General features: G+C 37.2%; 1 protein-coding gene across 1 annotated transcript in view; it reads left to right on the top strand.

Moving 5' to 3' along the window:
* Positions 1-17,187, top strand: part of LOC309796202 (testis-expressed protein 11-like) — a gene marked incomplete at both ends in the record, with an annotated part of 235,507 nt that overhangs the window by 107,466 nt on the left and 110,854 nt on the right. The window contains 2 exons of the mRNA XM_082609260.1: positions 1,337-1,391; positions 4,510-4,602. Of these exons, the coding sequence (XP_082465386.1) occupies positions 1,337-1,391; positions 4,510-4,602 (148 nt within the window). The remainder of the gene's footprint in view (positions 1-1,336; positions 1,392-4,509; positions 4,603-17,187) is intronic.

The raw sequence follows: 17,187 nt of genomic DNA, 5'->3' as shown, positions 1-17,187 counted from the left end.
TTGGTTGGAGCATTTAATCCATTTACATTTAAGGTAATTATCGATATGTATGTTCCTATTACCATCTTCTTAATTGTTTTGTGTTTGTTATTGTAGGTCTTTTCCTTCTCTTGTGGTTCCTGCCTAGAGATGTTCCTTTAGGATTTGCTGTAAAGCTGGTTTGGTGGTGCTGAATTCTCTTAGCTTTTGCTTGTCTGTAAAGCTTTTGATTTCTCCATCAAATTTGAATGAGATCCTTGCCAGGTAGATTAATGTTGGTTGTAGGTTCTTCCCTTTCATCATTTTAAGTATATCATGCCACTCCCTTCTGGCTTGTAGAGTTTCTGCTGAGAAATCAGCTGTTAACCTTATGGGAGTTCCCTTGTATGTTATTTGTCGTTTTTCCCTTGCTGCTTTCAATAATTTTTCTTTGTCCTTAATTTTTGCCAATTTGATTACTATGTGTCTCAGCCTGTTTCTCCCTGTGTTTATCCTGTATGGGACTCACTGCACTTCCTGGACTTGGGTGGCTATTTCCTTTCCCATGTTAGGGAAGTTTTTGACTATAATCTCTTCAAATATTTTCTCGGGTCCTTTCTCTCTCTCTTCTCCTTCTGGGACCCCTATAATGCGAATGTCGTTGCGTTTAATGTTGTCCCAGAGGTCTCTTAGGCTGTCTTCATTTCTTTTTATTCTTTTTTCTTTATTCTGTTCCATGGCAGTGAATTCCACCATTCTGTCTTCCAGGTCACTTATCCGTTCTTCTGCCTCAGTTATTCTGCTATTGATTCCTTCTAGTGTAGTTTTCATTTCAGTTATTGTATTGTTTATCTCTGTTTGTTTGTTCTTTAATTCTTCTAGTTCTTTGTTAAACATTTCTTGCATCTTCTCGATCTTTGCCTCCATTGTTTTTCCGAGGGCCTGGATCATCTTCACTATCTTTATTCTGAATTCTTTTTCTGGAAGTTTGCCTGTCTCCACTTCATTTAGTTGTTTTTCTGGGGTTTTATCTTGTTCCTTCATCTGGTACATAGCCCTCTGCCTTTTCATCTTGTCTATCTTTCTGTGAATGTGGGTTTTGTTCCACAGGCTGCAGGATTGTAGTTCTTCTTGCTTCAGCTGTCTGCCCTCTGGTGGATGGAGGCTATCTCTGTGGTTTTCTAAAGTTAGAAAGTATTGCTTTATGTAATTGATTTTTATGTATCAATTGGCTAATAATATGTTGTAGTGCAAAATAGAAAAGTTGTAACTAAGTATAATTATAACATGTCTTCTTAGTAATATGTAGTCTTGAAAATATATATATAATTTGAAATAAATATGTATTTATATGTATTTTTTCCTTTTTTAATGATAGACAAAGCTATGATACTGGGAAGATGGATAAGCAGTATGTTCGGCCACGCATGCTGGTAAGGAATATGTTAAATATTGCAGAAGTAGGTTGAAGAAATACAGTTTATGTTATTGTAATAAAATTATGATAGTCTGTCCCTCCATTTGTGAGCAGATTATTCACTGGGCACATCATTTAATATCTCAGTGCATTAGTTTCTGTAAAGTTGATATATTTATAGAATCTATCCTCCAGGTAGATTCTTGTACCCATGAATTAATTAATACATGTAAAGTGCTTAGGACAATGTTTGGCTCTATAAGTTTTAGCTTATATTCTCGGTTTCTGTAACCACCCAGATAGAACATGCTTGGTATGGAAGTTAATTTTAATATTTAATCAAGTAAAATGTGATTATGTAAATAAATCTGATATAAAACTAATTTAATACATACCATAGCAGAATGGAATTTTTTTGAATATCCGTCTTTGCTTCTTACCATTATTACAGTATATCACTCAAAATGTAACTGAATACATACACACACACACACATGTATACATATATTTATATGTATATACACACACGTATATATATATCAATATATCTAACAATGTGGTAGATGGGGAAAAAAAGACAAATATAAAATGTGGCCTCTACCCTTAAATAGCTTATGTTTAAAGGATGAAACTAATACAGGTGAATCCAATGGAATATTATTCAGCCATGAAAGGAAGGAAATTCTGACACATGCTACAACATAGATGAACCTTGAGGACATTATGCTAAGTGAAATAAGCTATTCACAAAAAGACATACTGTATGATTCCAGTTCAGTGAGATATGTTGGGTAGTCAAATTCATAGAGACGGAAAATAGAATGGTGGTTGCAGAGGTTTGGAGGGAGGAGAACATGGGGAGCTATTGTTTAATGGGTGGAGAGTTTCAATTTTGTGAGATTAAAAGAGTTCTGGAGATGTACGGTGGTGCTGGTTGCACAACAGTGTGAATATACTTAATGCTACTGAACCATACACTTAAAAATGGTTAAAATGGTCAATTTTATGTTATGTGTACTTTATCACAAGTAAAAATAATGAAAATATATTATGATAGTGTCATATAATAGAATACCATATAACAATGAGAATAGACTACAATAATTGTAACAATATGGATGTTCTCACATATAATGTTGAACAAACAGAGCAAAATACTAAGTAGTACATACTGTATGGTTCCATAAATGTGAATGCCAAAAGCAGGTAGAACTAATACATGGTGTTGGAAGTCAGATAATTGGTTACCCTTGTTTGGAATAGTGTCTGAAAAGAGATGTGAGATGAGACTAATGTTCTGTTTTTTGATTTCTGTGTTGTTAACATATGTGTGCTCACTGTGTGAAAATTCAGAGTTGTACCATAGAGATTTTGGAACTTTTTTGTATGTATTTTATACTTTTATTAAAATTTCAAAAAAAGATTAAAACAAATGAGTACAAGTGAAACAGTTTGGGAAAAATAAGTGATAAACTGTGTGGTACTAAACTGAAGTATACGCAAGGGCATGCAGAAAAGGGGAATATTAATGTTGACTAGAATAGTTGAAGAAGACTTTTGGTAGGAGATAGGCTTCGAAAAGCAGATGGGGTTCATACAGTTAAAAGGGGAGGGAGAAGGGAATACGAGGCAAGGGATCTAGATGAGAAGACGTCTGGAGGAGGAAATGAGGATGGAAGATAGGATTTAAGCGTGATTGAAATATAATATTCATATTGCAAGGTATGGAGAAGATTATGAAATAGTTTTTCTTTCATGCTAGAAGTGTTTTATTGTGGTATAACTTAAATAAATAAATAAATATATATATATATATATATATACACACACACACATATATATACACACACAGACTAAATTGCACAAATCTTAAAATTGTACAGCCTGATGAGTTTCAATTTATCTATATAGTTTTGTAACTACCACACAGATCAAGATACAGAACTTTCCATCACCCTCAAAAGTTACCTTGGCCCCTTTCCAGTTAATAGCCATTCATACCCCCATGATAAAACCACTATTCTGACTTTTATTGCTGTAGAATATTTTTGGCTTATCTTGAACTGTGTATAAATGAAATCATGCAGTATGTACTGTTTTATGTCTGGCTTCTTTTGCTTAACATAATAGTTTTGAGGTTCATCCATTTTGTTTTATCTTTATGATTATTTGACCCTTTTACTCTTATGAAATAGCTACAGTCTTTCTCAGAGATGCCATATTTACTCCATCAGAGTCCTCTGGGGAAGTTTATAAGTTGAGAGTTGCTCCACAATAATAATAATGATATTAAGTACATTATATCCATCTTAGTTTTTTAATTAAAATCTCAAAGCTCTCACACCCTAAATGTCATTTCTCTAAGGTTCGCAGAGCCCTAATGTGCTTAACATTTTTTTTTAAGTTAGAAGAACACCTTCGCCTGATCCTACTGTCCTCATTATACTTAGAGGCAGAATAGAATCTTCATTGAAATAGGCCTCCTACTTTCAAAATGTGAATCTGTAGTTAAATAAGTCTGTGCTAAGTGGAGTTATTCCCCTTATCAATGTAGATCTGGCTGGAGAAACTGACTTAATTACTAAATACTTTATTAATTTTAAAACTTGGTTGAGTTGGGAGAAATCTTGTCTATAGGAAAGTATATCTGCTCCTAGTGAAATGGTGGTATATGTGCCCTTGGTCCAATTGGTTAATCTCAACTAGGCTATAAAGTCTTTGAGAGAGGGATTATGTCTTTCAATTTATTTCTTTTGGTGGAGGCCTAATATAATGCTACCTAAACAGTAGGTGGTAAGATGATTACATTAAATATTGCTGTGCTTTAATTTCCTTATTTTTAAAGTGGTGATGATTAAGTACTTTACCACTAAAACACTGTTAAGAAAATAAGTATATTAACACAATTATATTAAATTTAAATAAGCTATTACTGTAAAATTCTCAGATGGTATTTGGTGTGGGTAGCATAATGATGAGACATATCCCAAGACTATGTGGTTGCTTAAGGAAATGCTATTTCATAATTATGACTGAGGTTTGAGAAATGCCTGTCACTGTGTAAGTGCTAGTCAGCTGTTGTATTGCAGTTTAACCCTCAGCTGTGTGTGTGTTTTTTCTATTTTTAATTATAGGCTAAAGTTCTACGGTTACTAGCCACTGCTTATATGGATTGGGACGGCAAAGAATATTATAAGGCTCTCAGCGCTGTAAACCTAGCAAACAAGGTATAAGAGGTTTTTACTTTTGAAAATTAGCTTAATGAAATTTTGAAAGTATTGATTCACATTTTGAAATCCAGTGTAGACATTTGCTCCAGTATTCCTGTTTGTTTTTTTATTAAAACAAGATTGTTGCAGTCTCTTCTGCAGCACAGAAAGGAAGAATAAAGTATACTTATACCTCTGACAACAGATATTTTTGAAAAAAATTTTCTTTCGCACAAAAGAGAAAAGGTTCTCTGATGTGAGTAAATTTTAGGATAAAGAAGGAAATGATAAAATAGGCAGATAATGGGATTTAGTTTAAAAAAACCAACATCAGTCGTTCACTTTCAGCTGATGCTCATACATACATACATACACATATACATACATACATACATACATGCAATACCTCTATACTCCTGGATAAGGAATATTGATAGGCTGATGACTGTTTTAAGAGATTCAATTAGGATCAATGTGTTTTACTCTATAAGGCGATTAAATATAGTGATACATTTTTAAAAATTTTTATTTATTTTGGCTGCATTGGGTCTTCGTTGCTGGGCGCGGGCTTTCTCTAGTTGTGGTGAGCAGGGGCTACTCTTCATTGTGGTGCGCGGGCTTCTCATTGCTGTGGCTTCTCTTGTTGTAGAGCACGGGCTCTAGGCATGCAGCTTCAGTAGTTGTAGCACGTGGGCTCAGTCGTTGTAGCTCGCGGGCTCTAGAGTACAGGCTCAGTAGTTGTGGCACACGGGCTTATTGCTCCATGGCATGTGGGATCTTCCCAGACCAGGGATGGAACGCTTGTCCCCTGCATTGGCAGGCAGATTCTTAACCACTGCACCACCAGGGAAGTCCCTGATACATTTTCAAAAGATTTTTTTCAACAAGATGAGAAGCATGAAAGTGAATAGTTGAATTTATCAGAATATTAAATTGCCCAAAGAAACCATTTACTTGAATTATATTTTCGTGAAATTTATGTCACGTGGATGGGGTTTTTTAATGCTGAAAAACTTCTTTTATATTAAATGTTTAAATTTTAAAATATTAATACACATGAACATTTTCAAAAGCTGCATCCTTTTTTTTTGCATTTGCTAAGATGCAAGTCTAAATAAAAAATAGGATCCAAGACAATGGAGGAGGCTGCATACTAGCTACATGGCTTCTTGTCAGCATGTCCCTTTGTTCACTGGATACAGAAGTTGCAGTTTTTATAACAATAATTGTCCATCTGCATTACTCCTGACATATCACATTTAATAGCCTAATTATTGACCCTGGACATCGATGAACTGGGTGCATTAGGATTTCAGTGGCAATATACACTTAAAAGAGTTTTATTTGTAAACAATTTCAAACCTAGAGAAAGATTGAAAAAATAAGAATAGTTCAAAGAATACTCATCTATTTACTTCAACCAGAATCACCTGTTATTAACATTTTGTGCATTCTCTCTTTCTCTGTATTATTGAGGAAATATAATTCATACATTCATCTTATTGAGGGTAATATATATTGATATCTATAATAATAATATATGTTATATACACTCAGTAACGAACTGTATAGCATGTTTTGCTCTCCAATATAGGATTAATCAGTCTAGGATTAGGTATTGCATTTTTGTGACATGTCTCTTTAGTCCCCTGTAATCTGGAACATTTCTGTAGCCTTTCTTTTGACTTTTGTGTCATTGATATTTTGGAAGAATACATTAGCTCCTTACCTTGTTTTAAATGAAAATTCTTCATTTGAGATTTATCTGATGTTTCCTTGTGATTAGACTCATATTATGCATTTGTGACTGGAATACTGCATGAGTGATATTGTGTCCCTTCTCAGGGCATCACATTTGGAGGCCCCTGATGTCCGTCTGCTCCTCATTGGTGATAATACTGATAACCTGTTCAAAAGTGTATATCTTCACTGTATATTAACCATTTTTTCCCTTACAACCAATAAACACTTTAAAATTATGCATACACCCTGCTTTTTATTAAAAATTTCCTTAAGAATTAGTGTTCTTGCCTGAATCAATCTTACGATGGTTGCCAAACAATCATTTTCTAACTGTAGCACTCCCTTCATATTTACCAGTTGGCACTCAGCATTCTACTGTAAGCAAGAGCTCTCCCTTCTCCCATTTATTTAATATTTATTTATTTACTTATTGATTTATTCATTTGTTATCAGGATTTATCAGGGTTTTTGTATTCCTATTTTGCCACTGACATAATTCATTACTCTTAATTATCTTTTAACAGTTTTGTTTAGGTATAATTAACATACAATAAACTACCCATATTTAAAGTAAAAAATTTGATGAGTTTTGACATGTGTGTATATCTATGAAACAATCACCACAACTAGGATACTGAATATATACATCATTCCTCAAAGTTTCTTCACACCCTTTTGTCACCCCTCTTTCCCACTCTTCCCTAGGTAACAGCTGATCTGCTTTCATAGATTAGTTTGCATTTTCTAGAGTTTTATACCGATGGAATCATAGAGAATGTACTCTAGTTTTGAATGGCTTCTTTCATTCAGCATTCAGTACAGTTATTCTGAGATGTTGTGTGTGTGCGTAGTTTATTCCCAGGGTTCAGTAATATCTTATTGTATGGATATATACCATAGTTGCTCTTAAATCTACTTTATCTTTTATTGATATAGTTACTTTAGCTTTCTTTTGACTAGCGTTAGCATGGTGTATCTTGTTCTGTTTTCCTGTTTACGTCTTTATGTTTAAAGTGCATCTCTTGTAAGCTGCATACAGTTGGGTTTTGCTTTTTTACCCACTCTGACAATCTCAGTCTTTTGACTGGGGTGTTTAGAATATTTACATTTGATGTGATTATTGATGTGGTTAAGTTTGAGTCTATCACCTTGTTATTGTTTATTTGTCCTGCATATTCTTTATTCCCCTTTTCTTCTTTTTTTTCTGCCTTCTTTTGTAAGTTTGTATTTAAGTAAGTTTTTCTTCAAAACAATTTATGAGTCCAATGTAGTTTTTATTCTAACCTCCTGAAGAATCCATATTGAAATATTATGAAAATACGGACTTCCCTGGTGGCACGGTGGTTAAGAATATGCCTGCCAATGCAGGGGACAAGGATTTGAGCTCTGGTCTGGGAAGATCCCACATGCCGTGGAGCAAATAAGCCCTGTGACACAGCTACTGAGCCTGCAAGCCACAACTACTGAAGCCCACATGCCTAGAGCCCGTGCTCCACAACAAGAGAAGCCACTGCAGTAAGACTGTGCACCACAACAAAGAGTAGCCCCCACTCTCCGCAACTAGAGAAAAGCCCGCATGCAGCAACAAAGACCCAATGCAGCCAAAGATAAATAAATAAATTATTTATTTATTTAAAAAAGGAGGAGTATTATGAAAATATTTGCAGGATCATCTGGAGGAATAAACAGACTACTCAGGGAAATACTGAAAAAGGAGAGTGATCATAGAGGCTGTGTCACATTACATATTTGAATAATTTTTTAGATTCAGTTTTATTTCTTCTGTTGGCTTATTAGTTGTAACTCTTTGTTTTGCTATTCTACTGGTTTCTTTAGGGCTTATACTATATACCTTATCTTGGTCTACCTTCATATGTCATAATAGTGTACTTTTATATCTCCCAGCCTGGCCTTTATGCTACTGTGGTCATATGTTTTACTTTTACATATGTTATAAAATCCACAATACTATGTTATTATTTTTGTTTAAATTGTCAATTTTATTTTAAAAGAGATACAAATAAGAAAAAAACTTATGCATTTACACATGTAGTTACCATTTCAAGTAATTGTTATTCCTTTGTATACATCCAAATTTCCCTTTGTTATTTTTCTTCTGCCTGAAGAACATTATTTTGGGATTATCCAAAGAGACTTATTATGAAGAATTGGCTCATGCAGTTATGGAGGCTGGTGAGTCTCAAGATCTGCAGGATGAGTTGGCAAGACAGAGACTCAGGAAGGCTGATGGTATGGTTCCAGTCTGAGTCCAAAGGCCTGAGAACCAGGAGAGCCAATGATGTAGTTTCAGTCCAAAGGCTGGCAGGCCTGAAACACAAGAAGGGCCAGTGTTTCAGTTCCAGTCCGAATGCAGGAAAAGGCTGATGTCCAGCTCAAAAGCAGTCAGTCAGGAAGAGTTCTCTGTGACTCAGGGGAGGGTCAGCTTTTTTGTTCTGTTCAGGCCTTCAACTCATTGGGTAAGGCCCACCCACATGCTGGGCAATCTGCTTTACCCAGTCTACCTGTCTGTCTGTCTATTTATTTATTTATAAATTTATTTACTTACTTATTTATTTTTGGCTGCATTGGGTCTTCGTTGCTGCATGCAGGCTTTCCCTAGTGGCTCACGGACTCTAGAGCACAGGCTCAGTAGCTCTGGGGCATGGGCTTATTTGCTCTGCGGCATGCGGGATCTTCTCGGACCAGGGCTCGAACCTGTTTCCCCTGCATTGGCAGGTGGATTCTTAACCACGGCGCCACCAGGGAAGCCCCAGTCTGTTGATTTAAATGTTAATCTCATCCAGAAACACTCTCACAGAAAGACCAGAATAATGTTTGACAAAATATCTGGGTACCCTGTGGCCCAGTCAAGTTGACATATAAAATTAACCATCATTTACACCTTTTAACATTTTTTGTAGTGCTGGTCTATTGGTGATGACTTATTTCAGCATTTGTGTCTTTGAAAATGTCTTTATTTCACATTATTAAAAAAATATATTTATTTGGCTGCACTGGGTCTTAGTCGTGGCACGCGGGATCTTCGATCTTTGTTGCAGCATGTGGGTTCTTCAGTTGCGGCATGCAAACTCTTAGTTGCGGCATGCATGTGGGATCTAGTTCCCCAACCAGGGATTGAACCAGGGACCCTGCATTGGGAGTGTGGAGGCTCAGCCACTGGACCACCAGGGAAGTCCCTATTTCACATTATTTTTTTAAAAACTTTTTATTTTTAATACTTATAGAGTAACAGGAAGTTGCAAAAATGGTACAAAGAAAAAAATTAAAATTAAATAAAAGCAATAGATTCAGAAGAAAATTTTAACACCCCCCTCCCCTCTCCAAATAGTACAAAGAAGTCCCATGTACCCTTTACGAAGTTTCCTCTGATGGTTAACTGCTGCATTACTATAATACATCAAAAACAGCAGATTGTCATTGGTACATTTTATGTGTATAGCTTTATGCCATTTTATCCCATGTGTAAATGCATGTAACTATCCCATCACCCCAAAGATTTTCCTCATACTACCCCTTTATATGCACACCCATACCTGCTCCACCCCCACCATCCCTAAGCCCTTGCAAACACTATTCTTCATCTCTATAATTTTGTCAGTCCAAGAATATTATATAAATGGAATCATACAGTTTATGACTTTTAGAAGATTAGCTTTTTTCACTTAGCATAATGCCTTTGAAATCCATTCAAGTTTTTGTGTGCATTAATACTTGGTTTCTTTTATCACTGAGTGGTGAATGGTATGGATGGTATCACAGTGTGTTTAACCATTCACCTACTAAAGGAAATATTGGTTGTTTTCAGATTTTGGCTATTATGAGTAAAGCTGCTATGGTATTTGTGTATAGGTTTTTGTGTTGGATGTAAGTTTTCATTTTCCTGGATAAATGACTAGGTGTACAGTTGTTGGGCTATTTTGTTTTTAAGAAATTGTCAAACTGTTTACCAGATTGGCTGTACCATGTTGCATTCCTACCAACAATGTATGAGAGTTTTAGTTTCTTTTCCTTCTTGCTGGCATTTGTCATTGTCCCTGTTTTCATATTTTAGCTGTTCTAATAGGTATGTAGTGATTTTAATTTATACTTTACTACTGGCTAATGATGTTGAACACCTTTGCAGGTGCTACTCTTTGGTGAAATGTCTCTTCATAAGGCTTGTGCATTTCATACTTGGATTGCTCAACTTCTACTGTTGAGTTTGATAAAATAAGATATTCTAGATAAGAGTTGTTTGTCACATATATGGATTGCAAATATTTTCTCCCTGTCTGAAAGCTGTCTTTTCATCTTTTTAACAGGGTTTGATTTATGGCCCAGGATATAATATATCTTGGTAAATGTCCTGTGGACACTTGGGAAAAAAAAAGTGTATTCAGCTCTTTTGGGGTGGAGTGTTGTATAAATGTCAATTACAGTTGACCCTTGAACAACATGGGTCGACACCCTGCACAGTTGAAAAGCCACGTATAACTTTATAGTGGGCCAGTCGTATCCGTAGTTCCATATCCATGGATCATGTAGTACTGTAGTATTTATTGAAAAAAATCCACATATAAGTGGACCTGCACAATTCAAACCCTTGTTGTTCAAGGATCAGCTGTAGATCCTGTTGATTGATGATGTTGAGATCTTCTATATCTTTGCTGAGTTTTTGTCTAGTTCTATGAATTTTTGAAGGTAGGGATGTTTAAATTTCCAACTATAATTGTGGATTTGTCTGTTTCCCCTTTTATTTCGGTAATTTTTTACTTCAGATATTTTACAGCTCTTTTGTTTGGTGCATACGTATTTAGAGTTACTATTTCTTCATGGTAGATTGACCCTTTTATCATTCTATAATGTCCCTTTCTGTCCCTGGTAATTATTTTTTTGATGTACAGTCTACTTTATCTGATATGAATATAGCTATTCCTACTTTCATATTGTTAAATTTTTCATAGCATATAATTTGCCATCTTAACTGTTTTTAACTATACAGTATAGTGGCCTTGAGTACATTCATATTGTGAAACCATCTCCAACATTCTTCTCCAGAACTCTTCATCTTGTAAAATGTAAACTCTGTACCCATTATATAATAACTCCCTATTCCTCTCTCTTCCAGTTCCTGGAAACCACCATTCTACTTTCAGTCTCTATGAATCTGACTACTCTAGATATCTCATATAAGTAAAATAAAACAGTATTTGTACTTCTGTGACTGGTGTATTTCACATAGCATAATGTCCTCAAGGTTCGTCCATGTTATAACATGTGTCAGAATTTCCTTTCTTTTTAAGACTGAATAATATTCCACTGTATGTATATACCACATTTTGCTTATACATTCAGCCATTTATGCACATGTTGGTTGTTTTCACCTTCGGCTATTGTGAATAATGCTGCTGTGAATGTGGGTGTACAAATAGCTGTTTGGTTCCCTGATCTCAATTTTTGGGGGGTATAAACCCAGAAATGGAACTTCCGGATCATATTGCAATTCTATTTTTAATTTTTTTGAGGAAACACACTACTGTTTTTTCCGTAACAGCTGCACCATTTTAAATTTCAGCCAAAAGTATACAAGGGTTTCAATTTCTCCACATCCTTGCAAACACTTATTATTTTTTGATAGTAGACATGCTAATGGGTGTAAGGTACACCATTTATTTTTTTATTCTTTTGACTTGTGTTCGGTCTTCGTTGCTGTGTGTGGGCTTTCTCTAGTTGTGGCGAGCGGGGGCTACACTTTGTTGCAGTGTGCAGGCTTCTCACTGAAGTGGCTTCTCTTTGTTGCGGAGCACAGGCTCTAGGCATGCGGGCTGCAGTAGTTGTGGCGAGCAGGCTCTAGAGCGCAGGCTCAGTAGTTGTGGCACATGGGCTTAGTTGCTCCATGGCATGTGGGATCTTCCTGGGCCAGGCCTTGAACCCGTGTCCTGTGCATTGGCAGGCGGATTCTTAACCACTGCGCCACTAGGGAAGTCCCCCGTTTGTTTTTGAATGATATTTTTTCTGGGTATAGAATTTGAAATGGAGAGCTTTTCTTTCTTTGAGAATTTTAAAGATATTGTTCACAGTTTTCCTGTTACATTGTTTCTGATAATAAATATGATGCAATCCTTATTTTTGTTCTTTATGTAACATGTCCTTTTTCTCTGGCTAATATTTGGATTTTCTGTTTATCACTGGTTTTGAGCAGTTTGTTGATGATGTACTTTGAAGTAATTTTCTTTGGTTCTTGTGCTTGGGGCTCTTTGAGCATCTTGAATCTCTGGGATCATGGCTTTCATCATGTTTGGAAAGTTCCAGTATTTTTTGAAATATTTTTTTCTGCTTCACCCACAGATGCTAATTACTCATATATTAGGTTGTTTGAAGTCATTCCCACAGTTCACTTATGCTGTTTACATTTAAAAAGATTTTGGGGGGCAGGCTTCAATATGGCGGAAGAGTAAGACATGGAGATCACCTTCCTCCCCACAAATACATCAGAATTACATCTACATGTGGAACAACTCCTACAGAACACCTACTGAATGCTGGTAGACCTCAGACCTCCCAAAAGGCAAGAAACTCCCCACGTACCTGGGTAGGGCAAAAGAAAAAAGAAAAAACAGAGACAAAAGAATAGGGATGGGACCTGCACCAGTGGGAGGGAGCTGTGAAGGAGGAAAGGTTTCCACACACTTGGAAGACCCTTCTTGGGTGGAGACTGCAGGTGGCGGAGGGGGGAAGCTTTGGAGCCACGGAGGGGAGCACAGCAAGTGGTGCGGAAGGCAAAGTGGAGCCCACACAGAGGATCGGTGCCGACAGCACTCACTAGCTCGAGAGGCTTGTCTGCTCACCCGCCAGGGTGGGTTGTGGCTGAGAGCTGAGGCTCTGGCTTTACTGAATCCCAGGGAGAAGACTGGGGTTGGCTGCGTGAACACAGCCTGAAGGGGGCTAGTGCACCAGAGCTAGCCGGGAGGGAGTCCAGGAAAAAGTCTGGAGCTGCTGAAGAGGCAAGAGAGTTTTTCTTGCCTCTTTGTCTCCTGCTGCGTGAGGAGACAGGATTAAGAGTGCCGCTTATAAGAGCTCCAGAGACGGGTGTGAGCCGCGGCTGTCAGTGCAGACCCCAGAGACGGGCATGAGACACTAAGGCTGCTGCAGCCACCAAGAAGCCTGTGTGCAAGCACAGGTCATTCTCCACACCTCCCTTCCCAGGAGCCTGTGCAGCCTGCCACTGCCAGAGTCCCATGATCCAGGGACAACTTCCCCGGGAGAACACACAGCACAGCTCAGGCTGGTGAAACGTCACACTGGCCTCTGCCGCCGCAGGCTTGCCCTGCATTCTGTACCCCTCCCTCCACCCGACCTGAGTGAGTCAGAGCCCCCGAATCAGCTGCTTTTTTAACCCCGTCCTGTCTGAGTGAAGAACAGACGCCCTGAGGCGACCTACACGCAGAGACGGGTCGAAATCCAAAGCTGAACTCCAGGAACTGTGCGAACAAAGAAGAGAAAGGGAAATTTCTCCCAGCAGCCTCAGGAGCAGCGGATTAAATCTCCACAATCAACTTGATGTACCCTGCATCTGTGGAATACCTGAATAGACAACATATCATCCCAAATTGAGGAGGTGGACTTTGGGAGCAACAATATATATATATTTTTCCTTTTTTCTCTTTTTGTGAGTGTGTATGTGTATGCTTCTGTGTGTTATTTTGTCTGTATAGCTTTGCTTTTACATTTGTCCTTGGGTTCTGCTGTCCGTTCTCTCTTTTTTTTTAATATCGTTTTTAGCACTTGTTATTGGTGGATTTGTGTTTTGGTATGGTTGCTCTCTTCTTTCTTTTTTTATTAAAATTTTTTTAATACTTATTTTTTATTTTAATAACTTTATATTATTTTATTTCATTTTTAAAAATCTTTTTCTTTCTTTCTTTCTCCCTTTTATTCTGAGCCATGTGGATGACAGGTTCTTGGTGCTCCAGCCAGGTGTCAGGGCTGTGCCTCTGAGGTGGGCGAGCCAAGTTCGGGACATTGGTCCATAAGAGACCTCCCAGCTCCATGTAATATCATACAGTGAAAGTCTCCCAGAGATCTCCATCTCAATGCCAAAATCCAGCTCCACTCAACGACCAGCAAGTTACAGTGCTGGACACCCTATGCCAAACAACTAGCAAGACAGGAACACAACCTCACACATTAGCAGAGAGGCTGCCTAAAATCATAATAAGGTCACAGACACCCCAAAACACACCACCAGATGTGGACTTGCCCACCATAAAGACAAGATGCAGCCTCATCCACCAGAACACAGGCACTAGTCCCCTCCACCAGGAAGCCTGCACAACCCACGGAACCAACCTTAGCCACTGAGGGCAGACAACAAAAACAATGGGAACTATGAACCTGCAGCCTACGAAAAGGAGACCCCAAATATGGTAATTAAGCAAAATGAGAAGATAGAGAAACATACAGCAGATGAAGGAGCAAGGTAAAAACCCACCAGACCTAACAAATAAGGAGGAAATAGGCAGTCTACCTGAAAAACAATTCAGAATAATGATAGTAAAGATGATGCAAAATCTTGGATATAGAATGGAGAAAATACAAGAAACGTTTACCAAGGACGTAGAAGAACTAAAGAGCAAACAAACAATGATGAACAACACAATAAATGAAATTAAGAACTCTCTAGAAGGGATCAATAGCAGAATAACTGAGGTAGAAGAACAGATAAGTGACCTGGAAGATAAAATAGTGGAAATAACTACTGCAGACCAGAATAAAGAAGAAGGAATGAAAGGAATTGAGGACAGTCTCAGAGACCTCTGGGACAATATTAAACGCACCAACATTCGAATGATAGGGGTCCCAGAAGAAGAAGATAAAAAGAAAGGGACTGAGAAGATATTTGAAGAGATTATAGTTGAAAACTTCCCTAAGGAAGGAAATAGTTATTCAGGTCCAGGAAGCATTCAAATCAATTGAATTTGAAATGAAAAAGGAGAAGTAACAACTGATACCGCAGAAATACAGAGGATCATGAGAGATTAGAAGCAACTATATACCAATAAAATGGACAACCTGGAAGAAATGGACAAATTCGTACAAATGCACCACCTTCTGAGACTGAACCAGGAAGAAATAGAAAATATGAACAGGCCAATCACAAGCACTGAAATTGAAACTGTAATTAAAAATCTTCCAACAAACAAAAGCTCAGGACCAGATGGCTTCACAAACGAATTCTATCGAACATTTAGAGAAGAACTAACACCTAACCTTCTCAAACTCTTCCAAAATATAGCAGAGGGAGGAATACTCCCAAACTCATTCTATGAGGCCACCATCACCCTGATACCAAAACCAGACAGTGATTTCACAAAGAAAGAAAACTACAGGCCAATATCGCTGATGAACATAGATGCAAAAATCCTCAACAAAATACTAGCAATCAGAATCCAGCAGCACATTAAAAGGATCATACACCATGATCAAGTGGGGTTTATCCCAGGAATGCAAGGATTCTTCAACGTATGCAAATCAATCAATGTGATACACCATATTAACAAATGGAAGAAGGAAAACCATATGATCATCTCAATAGATGCAGAGAAAACTTTCGTCAGAATTCAACACTGATTCATGATAAAAAATCCTCCAGAATATAGGCATAGAGGGAACTTACCTCAACATAATAAAGGCTGTGTTATGACAAACCCACAGCCAACATCGTCCTCAATGGTGAAAATATGAAACCATTTCCAATAAGATCAGAAACAAGACAAGGTTACCCACTCTCACCACTATTATTTAACATAGTTTTGGAAATTTTGGCCACAGCAATCAGAAGAGAAAAAGAAATAAAAGGAATCCAAATCAGAAAAGAAGTAAAGCTGTCACTGTTTGCAGATGATATACACTATACACAGAGAATCCTAAAGAAGCTACTAGAAAACTAGTAGAGCTAATCAATGAATTTGGTAAAGTAGCAGGATACAAAATTAATGCACAGAAATCTCTTGCATTCCTATACACTGAAGATGAAATATCTGAAAGTGAAATTAAGAAAACACTCCCATTTACCATTGCAACGAAGAGAATAAAATACCTAGGAATAAACCTACCTAAGGAGACAAAAGACCTGTATGCAGAAAATTATAAGACACTGATGAAAGAAATTAAAGATGATACAAATAGATGGAGAGATATACCATGTTCTTGGATTAGAAGAATCAACATTGTGAAAATGACTCTACTACCCAAAGCAATCTACAGATTCAATGCAATCCTTATCAAACTACCAATGGGATTTTTCACAGAACTAGAACAAAAAAATTCACAATCTGCATGAAAACACAAAAGACCCCAAATAGCCAAAACAATCTTGAGAAGGAAAACTGGAGCTGGAGGAATCAGGCTCCCTGACTTTAGAGTATATTACAAAGGTACGGTAATCGAGACAGTATGGTACTGGCACAAAAACAGAAATATAGATTACTGGAACGGGATAGAAAGCCCAGAAATAAAGCCACACACATACAGTCACCCTATCTTTGATAAAGGAGGCAAGAATATACAATGGAGAAAAGACAGCGTCTTCGATAAGTAATGGTGGGAAATCTGTACAGCTACATGTAAAAGAATGAAATTAGAACAGTCGCTAACACCATATGCAAAAATAAACTCAAAATGGATTAAAGACCCAAATGTAAGGCCAGACACTATCAAACTCTTAGAGGAAAACATAGAACAGTCTGTGACATAAATCAGAGCAAGATCCTTTTTGACCCACTTCCTAGAGAAGTGGAAATAAAAACAAAAATAAAGAAATGAGACCTAATGAAACTTAAAAGCTTTTGCACAGCAAAG

Source organism: Mesoplodon mirus, assembly GCF_964341445.2.
Source record: "Mesoplodon mirus genome assembly, chromosome: X".
NCBI lineage: Eukaryota > Metazoa > Chordata > Mammalia > Artiodactyla > Ziphiidae > Mesoplodon > Mesoplodon mirus.
Note: the sequence above shows the minus strand (reverse complement) of the source record. Positions and strands in the feature narration are given on the sequence as shown.